Genomic DNA, 9,226 nt, shown 5'->3' with positions numbered 1-9,226 from the left:
GACTTGAAAACCAAAATGCAGTTATCCTGGATTTGTCCAGTTCTTCACAATATGCAACTTTCCATTACAGTAAAATAATCAATAAATGTACTAATTATGATAAATTAAATAAAGATCTGTAAATGCATTTAACCTCACCTTTAAGTGCGTTAAGTAAATTACTTATTTTTTACATCTTGTTAATAGGCTTAATTTCTAACACTTTATTTATGCAAAAGAGGTATTAAGATAAATAAATTCATAACTTTTTTCCTTTTTTTGGAATATTTTATTCTCCTTGTTTCCATATTTTTTCCATATGATACAGTCTTTGCATAACAGAAAAAAAACAATGAATGAGTGGTATATATATCATTAGACCTAAAAATATTCCATGAGTACTTATGATACAAGTATAAATGCTCAGGCATTAACAAACTGCCACAATTATTAGAGAAACCATTATTTGGAACTTAGGTTACACAGCAAATAAGAAACAATAAAACCATATAGACAACTCCTCCGGTCAGTGTTTTTAAAACCCATAGATAAAGAGCAGCAGAAATGTCTCCTACACGTACATCTGGAAATCAAGTATGAATAATAAAGATTTAGATTTATTTTTCCAAAGCAAAAATTCAGCTGAAGTTTGTTAATATGGCAAAATACTGTATAAAAAATATCTGTTATTTTACTTGACTGCTTTCAAACAATTATTCGGAGAGTACTTTAGTTACGTTTGGACCAAAATGACAGTTTCAGAAAACAAGCACAAAAATGTAAAAAAGAAAAAAAAAAGAGATGAGATGAGATGAGATAATGCTGACAATGGTAATGTAGAACAACTTTAAGTGAACAGTCCAGCTTTAAATAGAGATATTGAAAAAACCCCGACACTTGGCTTAAATACTTGCGGTAGGTTATTGCTTCCAGTCTGATTGGATTTAAGTGCGGCAACAAATGAGAAGTGAAGGGATATCACAAATTACTGGTTCATGGTTTGGTTTTTCTTAGAGCATGGAGTTCTCAAATAACATATTACTAGAGTATAGTATGGCTGAAATGATGGTAATGTACAATAGATTCATCATTAATGAATGCAAGCATCATTACAGTACATCTGACAGATGTTAACACATCAATTTGTTGACCACAGGTGGATGATAAAAGGAAAAAGCAGGTGATGATTTATATTATTGTCAACAAATCCCAAGAAAAGAAAAAAAATTTAGTTTTATTTCGTCTCTCAATAATTTCCAAGTTCCAACCACCTCTATTCCGTGGCTTTTTGCCCCAAGACCATTGTTCCAAATGGAGATGTCAATCTAAAAAAAATAAAAACGTTGAGGAACATAAACTTTAAAGAAAAAAGGCAGAATTAATACCTTAAAACGGGTGGGCACTGTTTTTTCATAATAATACTCGAACAAGAGGAAATACTGTATTTGTTGGGGACTAAATTCAGCCGCGGATTGATACATATTTGGTGCAGCGCAACTTCTTGATGTTCTTTAGTATTTTTAGGACAATGATGGGGATATTTGGCACAGAGGAATATCGACAATATGAAAAACATAAACTACCACCATTTTTATCCTTTAAATCAGTGTATGTCGTTCTGAAACACAGACTTTATCTTGTGTCGAAACAAGTTGCATGTTTCCGAATGCGGTTTGCCTTCACCGCTTAGGCGCACATGTCAGCAGTAAATGACGCAGTTTTTCACACTCAGGCGAGGCTGAAGAGCCTAAAGAGGAGAGGCACCACACAGACACAACTAAAACCAACAACAGTGTAGACAATGTAACGGTACGGCAGCTCTACTTTCTTGTGCTGCCTCGCCTCTCTTAAATCATCTGAAGGCAGACCGAACAGTCGACATAAGAACGGGATAGTCACTGCTTTCATAACCATTCTGGTGGCGAGGAGGACGGCCACTCCGATGAAGAAGCGCAGCAGGGAGAGGACTACTAAGCTCGTGGTGATGGGTGGCAGAGTCAGAGGGAGCGCTGATAGCGGGGGATCGGGTAGCAGACCCAGCTGATAGTTCACATGTGAAGCCAGAGCCGCTCCCGCCCCGGTGGCCAGCGCCTGGGCCGTGTCGCCCCGAGACGTGCTCCAAGAATCCAGAGAGAACGCCACCAGTCCCAGGCTCACGTGGGACACCATGATCACCAGCGGAGCAAAGTGGTCCTTCATGTAGAAGCTGTCGATGTGGCCCAGAATTGGCTGGAAGACGGCCAGGATAAGAAGGGTGTACAGGAAGCCAGTGATTACCTCCTGCAACACAGGGACATACACTATTAAAAACAATACGCTATGAAAGCCAATAATAATAGTTACTTACACTTACTTGATATACCTGGAGTCTTATAAATCCCATTTAAGATATAAAAAAAAAGTGATGACAGCATACTTTTAACATCGGTTTCTATATAACTAATACATTTTAAAAACACTGCCGCTTTCTGTCCTGTAGGTGGTGCTCTCAAACAAAACTCACCAAGACTGTTAAGATATAGCTTTTGCACAGAATCATAAAACCTTCTCCACATAAACTAATCTAATCTTCTCTTCTTGCTTTGATATGCGTTTTAATATATAATGTTACAGAACAAAAGGTCAAGGACAACAGGCATATTAGCGATGTCCACAGTTTTCTAGCCTATTGTTTTGTATGGTACACTTTGGAGCAAGCCGAGTTATCGTTCTAGCGTAAAGTGTCCAGGTAGAACAGCATCACCTCATATTCTTGAGTTTATTCCTATGTCAGTGGGGGATTATTGGTTGCATGCATATTATTTAATAAACGTACCAGAATAGAATGCATCCCCATGTAGACTCTGCTAACACAGACCAGGACACTCCAGCTGAGAGCCACAGACAAACCAAAGAGGAAGGGGTACTGGGCGGGAGAGAGAGAGAGAGACATAAAGACATAAAGACATGGTATTAGAATATCAACAAAGATAATATAGGTGACTGAAAATGAGCCTTCAAGGAATACAACATTTCAGATATTTTTTATTAATGAAGGAGCTTTTTCAGTGGGCTAGTGGACGTATTTTGCAGGACAACATTTTTCTTCATCCCACTGACTATAACCAGAATATACACCACTGTCTGTGTCCCTACTATTGTCCCTACCATTGCAATTTTTATTTCTCCATCTGTCAGGCAGAACTGTCAGAGGAACAGCGTTGCTTAAATGCTAACCTCAACATGGCACCATGCTCACAAGGAAAATGCTAACTATGCTGGTGTTTAGCAGTTGTAATGTTGATCATGTTCACTATCATAGTTTATCATCTTACCATGCTAGCAACTGCTCAATAGAACTAAACACAAAAGGCAGCAGAGGCTGATGGAAAAATTGGAAAGATATTGGACAGGTTAAATTCTTTACCTAGGGATGGCACTAGATGAAAAATCAGAGGTCACCAAACTTATTCCTGAGGACGACCAGATTTAATGGTTAACCCTTCCAACAGATATTTCACAAAACCACAAATGTCAACTTAGAGGGAAAAGTCAAGGAATCAGAGATTTCTGCACTCAATTCCATAACAATTTATTCAATAGTTGTTGCGATATTTCAGTCTGGAGTGGACCAGAGGATGTCTTACATCACTATTTACACTATAACCTATCAACACTTTGAACCTAGGCCTTGCACTGAAAGCTGTTTATGGTCTGCATCTTATCTTTTAAACCGTTTGCAACATCTTTCTCTGAAATGTTTCAGGTCCTCAACCTTTAAAATCAGCAAACTTGTTGACACCAAACAAAGGTCAGAGGGCTCACACATCTGTATTCAGTTCAAAACTGAAAAAATAAAATAAAATAAAAAGCATTTGAGCTCCTTAGCTCTGCCTGCCAGTCGGGGCAGGTCTCTCTTTCAACAGGTATACTGTATATATTTTCAGGAACATAGACAAAAATGTAGGGGCATTCTTTCTTTCTTCTCATTTTTTTAGCATTAAAAATGAAATTTGCACAAAATGCAGGGGGAGCTGTTTTAACTATGAGATAACTAAAGAGCTTGGAAATACAGGGTGTACATTGGGTCTCAGAAAGGGCCAAAATTCACTGTGTGTCACCCATGCATCACTTTACACAGAGCGCAGAGCCTGCCAATTCATGTGAGGCACTGCAATTAGGGCTGTGGTTTGATGGCACCTTATCCAATTTGAGTATCCAGTATGGGATCCGCTTACTGAATCTGATCCCATTGAGGAACCTGCTTATCCAATTCTAATCCATTCAAAGCCCTGAGTGAATGCACTAAGGTTTGGCTTCTGAAGAAATAAAAGTTATAAATAATAAGATGCAGCTTAAACAAATTTAGGGTGGCGTCCGAGGTGAGGAGACAGACACCGTTTTTTGGAGTGGCAGCCTAGTTAATGTCCATTTTATTATTTAAAAATGTTTTGTGCTTTAGACGCTCTGTTTGCCTAGAAGCAGATGTGAAATGTTGATTAAATATGTATGTACTGGCACATTGAAATATAACGGTAGCAAACTGACTTGGGCACATTCCTTCCTTTGTGTGTCTACCTCTTCCCCAACACACCCTGTCGTTCTTTCTTTTCTCTGTGTCTTCCGCTCCGTGTAACTTCCTCTTCTGTCTGCGCATCTAGCCACGCAAAATAATGTTCTATGTCAACAACTGTTTTCATGTGTGTCGTTTTGGATTCTCTAAAAGTATGGGGGTTATAGCAGACATTGGTGTTTATGACTGGTAATATCTCATAGGGAAGGGCCAAAATACATTTGAGGCAATATTGGAAACAGTACACCAGACCGTACCGTTTATTTTTCCCAATAGTTAAATGCCCTATCGTAACCTATCGTGCTCACAATTCATTCAGAAAAAAATCGTTTAAGAGATAAATGGTTATAAATATATATCTGTAAAGTCCAGTAGATTGGGTTGTACTGTGCCTTTGGGTGGGGCTCTTATTTATTATCAAAAAAACCTTTAGATAAGTACAAACTGTAGTTGTGTCTTGTGTAATGAATTAGACATTAAGAACAGCCAGTGGCGTGCACAGGTAGACCTGAAGTGGTGCTGAAGCACCTGCCCTTTTCCCCTGGCCCAATCAAGTGCCCTTTTGAAAAAAAAAAGAAAATAAAAAATCTGATTTTTTATTGTTACAAGACTTGCAGTAATCTTGTATTTACCTTAATAGGATATTATTAGTACGGAGACCAGGGGCCTAACGAAGACTTCAAAGAGAGAATTCGGGATAAGGGATTATTTTAAAAAATCCGAAGCTGACTGTTTTTTTTTCAAACATGTACATTTTTTCTTTCTGCTTTTTGGTAATTATGTGTCTCCAAATTATTCCAGAAAATAGAACTAAATAGCCCACATTGACAGGTGATTTAGCCTTAGCTTTCTTCTCAAAGTGCACCAGATTGATGAATTTTACTTTAAAAGGTTAACATTTTTCTTCCGGGTTGCTCCCCCGGACCTTCCCTTCAAGGGAGAAAAATGTTAACCTTTTAAAGTAAAATTCATCAAAAAAAGATCCCAAACACAGTCTCCCAAATCCCTTTGAGAAACACTCTATGTGTGGCCGGGTATTAAAAGTCATTAGGCCAGGGGGGGATTTTGTACAAGTACCCTTAAAATGATTTGCTCATTCATCGATAGAATATATTATGCCCTTTTATTTGCACTGAGCACCTGCCTCCCAAAATGTCTGTGCACGCCACTGAGAACAGCATTCTCTTTGTCATGTTAGTCTCTGCTGCTGTATGTTGTTTATCTCGCATGACAAAGGTGCTGGAATGTGAACTGTACTATCAGTAGGTGAACAAGTTTCATTGCTTTGAGCTCCGTGACCTGGCTGATAGCGCACACTACATTACACACTTTTCTGTCTTCACCCTAACTGTAGTGAGGTAACTATCCTGTTGTTGGAAACCCCATTGTGTTTCTTCTGGAGACACTCGAGTCACACAGGAACATGTGTGTTCTTTCCACCCTGAGTGTCTTTCTGGCGAATTGCATTGCTGTCCATTGATATACCGAGATCAAAATGTTTTCTGTAACTTTAATTTGATTGGCTTTTTTTCTCTCTCTTTGACAATGTAGAACAGCAAGTCTCTTTAGAAAGACACCTGGCTGCACTTATAACTTTATCTCAACAGTTCACTTAAAGAGAGCAATGTGTGTGTTGTCTCTTCATGCAAACAAGGAGCATCAGTGATTTAAAGGCAGTCCTTCCTCCTTTATCCAATTGGCCAGACTGACCCACTGACCCTGCCTTGCTGTGTACAGGGCTGTGAAGGAAACATTTCATGTTCCAATTCCAAAGTTTGACAATTTTACAAACTGTTGCTCTTGGGCCCCCTGAAATATCTAGGACTTTGGTGCGCCTCCCCTGTGTATCACAACATATTCATATCTAGACTAGGCTAGACTCCCTGAATTTTAATGCAAGGTGAAGATGTAGCAGGGTTTTGCATAGTAATCCGTAATAACCAAATTACTGAGTTCCAGTGTTCCACACTGTGTATATTACCTCTGAGCTGAATAAACACTAAGGGGTCCCTGCCTGGTGCTACAAATGAGCTGTACTAGTCTCTATTGAACTCCCTTTTCGTCCCTCTCTTTGTGCACACTGTATCCTGTCACGTTTAAGTTCCCCTTAGGTCAGCTGGAATACTGTCATGGGGTTCAGAGAGTTGGTTCCTTTATTTAACTTACACAAACATGCACCATGTAAGCATAATACCAACTGGAAAAATAAAAGAACTTCTAAAACAACATTTTGACAGAAAGCCGTAAAACACAGGACATTGTGGGTCATAAAACACCTTTGGGGGAAAGAAGCTGAAGTTCCCTTTCACATATGAGGCCATGTATTGTACGTGGTTATGGTTGAGGCAATCTATCACTAACATATTTGATAGGAGAGAAGAAGAACAATATCCCGAGGGAAATGCTGTAGTTTGTGTTGTGCTTCAATATTACCCAAGATTACCAGGGTCTGCGACAAAAGATTATTTTCATTAGAAATTAATCCGTTTACTGCTTTCTTGATTACTCGTTTGGTCCCTACAATAAAATGCCATAAAAATGTTAAGTGTGTGTGTGTGTGTGTGTGTGTGTGTGTGTGTGTGTGTGTGTGTGTGTGTGTGTGTGTGTGTGTGTGTGTGTGTGTGTGTGTGTGTGTGTGTGTGTGTGTGTGTGTGTGTGTGTGTGTGTGTGTGTGTGTGTGTGAGTGAGTGAGTGAGTGAGTGAGTGAGTGAGTGGGAGAGTGAGTGAGTGAATGATTCAGTGAGTGGGTCAGTGAATGAGTGGGTGAGTGGGTGGGTGAGTGAGTGGGTGGGTCAGTGGGGGAATGAGTGGGTGTTGTTGCCTCACCTGCCACCGGCCGTAGGTCAGCATGAAGAGACAGAAGGGTATGGCTGTCCCCGTCATGGCGTGTGTGGACGGCATGCTGTACTCGGAGTTGTAGAACACCTCCACCTTGACCACGGGAGGGGAGGCCGGCCGGGACCAGCGGACCATGTCCTTGGTGGACTGTCCCACGAACAGGTTCCAGGCCCAGACCACGATGAGTCTGCGGCTGACCAGGGCGTCGATGTTCCAGAAGAGGAAGGGGAAGAAGGCGATGAAGAACATCTCGTTGCCCAGCTCCGTCCCAAACGTGAACAGGTAGAAGAGGAACTTATTGTGGATCAGGAACTCTTGACCCACGTCTCCGGTCAGGGAGTTCCTCCGGAGGGGTTTGGCCCTGGTGGTGGTAGCTGCTGATGCACCGTCAGGCCTGGCGGTACCGTCACTCTGCAACCCGTTAACCCGCGGGGCGTCCCCGGCTGACCCATTCCCCACATTAACCTCCTGTCCCTGGCTCCTCTTCCTCAGCCCGGGACCCTCTGCCTCTACACTCTCCGCTTTGGTCGCCTTGTCCGGAAATGTCCCTTTAACGCCGCATATCTTTTGAAACCTCGCTACATGGCACGGGTCCTGGAGGTGTTTACACATCCGTACAAAAGTCTTAACAAACTCGTTCGCCATTACTTAACAGTAGTTAGTTTAAAAACGAGGTAAAAGCGTAGTGCATGTTCTTGGAGGAGGCTCAGAGAGAAGCGGAACTCGGCGGCCGCTGCATTTCCTCCGAGCGGATTAAATAAAAAGAGGGATCTAGCTGACAGCTGAGCGCAGACGCGACTGACTACGACCTAGTATCACAGACCTTGTACACCGGCGTGGAGGTTTTGGATGGCAGCATCCAAAGTCCGTCACAGTTAACCATTACTTCACTCTAAAACCTATTTCTCACTGCGTCAGCCCGTTATCCCTGTTTTCATGTTGCTCTTCTTCTTTTCCCTAGGTTGTCCCAAAGCTAGTTGGTTTATGTTCAACATTTCCAAGTGCTCCCCCTTCTGGAGTGATGAGGAATTACAAGTGTCAAAAAAAATGTACAAGCACTATATATATATATATATATATTGTTGCTCTGTCTAGTGTTTTTTACAAGCACTATACATATATATATATATATATATATATATATATATATATATATATATATAGTGCTTGTAAAAAAAAATATATATAGTGCTTGTAAATTTTTTTTTTGACATTTGTAATTCCTCATCGCTCCAGAAGGGGGAGCACTTGGAAATGTATATTACTCAAGGTAGCAGTAAGGATTTTCACATGTAAAAAAAAATACGATATTTGGGGAAAAAAATATTTACGTGTAATTTCTTATAGCCTCATTCAGTGCTTGTTTCGTACTTGCCACATAGGCTATGGCTAAGTGTGGTGGAATTCAAAGTAGGCCTCGAAGTGCCACAGGGCTCAATACTGGGCCCTTTATTATTTTTGATCTATATAAACGATTTAGCCATGTCTTGCAAACATCTTTTTCCTGTATTATTTGCTGATGACACTAATCTCATAGCAACTCATAATGACTTTAATTATTTGATTGACTGTGTGAATGATGAATTATGCTCCATTGCCAAATGGTTTCTAATGAATAAATTAACACTTAATGTGAAGAAATGTAACTTTGTGATCTTTTGCAACATAAACAAGTCTTACCCCAAAGAACAAGCAAAAGTACTTATTAACTGATCAAAAATTATGCAAGTAAAGGCTACCAAATTTTGGGGAATTCTAGTTGACGAAAGACTTAACTGGTCAAATCACATAGACCTGGTTTGCAAAAGGTCCACGAAGTTGATGGGCTTATTAAGGAAAGTTTGTCCTTTAATTCAT

General features: G+C 40.2%; 1 protein-coding gene across 1 annotated transcript; it reads right to left on the bottom strand.

Annotated features, from left to right (window-relative positions):
• Nucleotides 1-296: 296 nt before the first annotated feature.
• Nucleotides 297-8,313, bottom strand: LOC307265608 (sphingosine-1-phosphate phosphatase 1-like). The gene is made up of 3 exons (XM_080047380.1): nucleotides 7,358-8,313; nucleotides 2,795-2,884; nucleotides 297-2,259 (listed from the first exon to the last, which is right to left on the bottom strand). Exons 1-3 carry the CDS (start codon nucleotides 8,012-8,014, stop codon nucleotides 1,708-1,710), a joined length of 1,299 nt encoding a protein of 432 aa, XP_079903506.1. The 5' UTR covers nucleotides 8,015-8,313; the 3' UTR covers nucleotides 297-1,707.
• Nucleotides 8,314-9,226: the final 913 nt, after the last annotated feature.

Source organism: Ammodytes marinus (assembly GCF_949987685.1).
Source record: "Ammodytes marinus genome assembly, chromosome: 19".
Lineage (NCBI taxonomy): Eukaryota > Metazoa > Chordata > Actinopteri > Uranoscopiformes > Ammodytidae > Ammodytes > Ammodytes marinus.
This window is presented reverse-complemented; position numbering and strand designations above follow the sequence as displayed.

What these genes read in the sequence shown, in the direction of transcription:
- LOC307265608 (XM_080047380.1), bottom strand. Translation starts at nt 8,014, where the DNA reads ATGGCGAACGAGTTTGTTAAGACTTTTGTACGGATGTGTAAACACCTC. An exon ending in TGACCTACGGCCGGTGGCAG is followed by an intron (nt 2,885 to 7,357) that starts GTGAGGCAACAA and finishes TCTCCCGCCCAG; the next exon opens with TACCCCTTCCTCTTTGGTTT. An exon ending in TGGGGATGCATTCTATTCTG is followed by an intron (nt 2,260 to 2,794) that starts GTACGTTTATTA and finishes CCTGTGTTGCAG; the next exon opens with GAGGTAATCACTGGCTTCCT.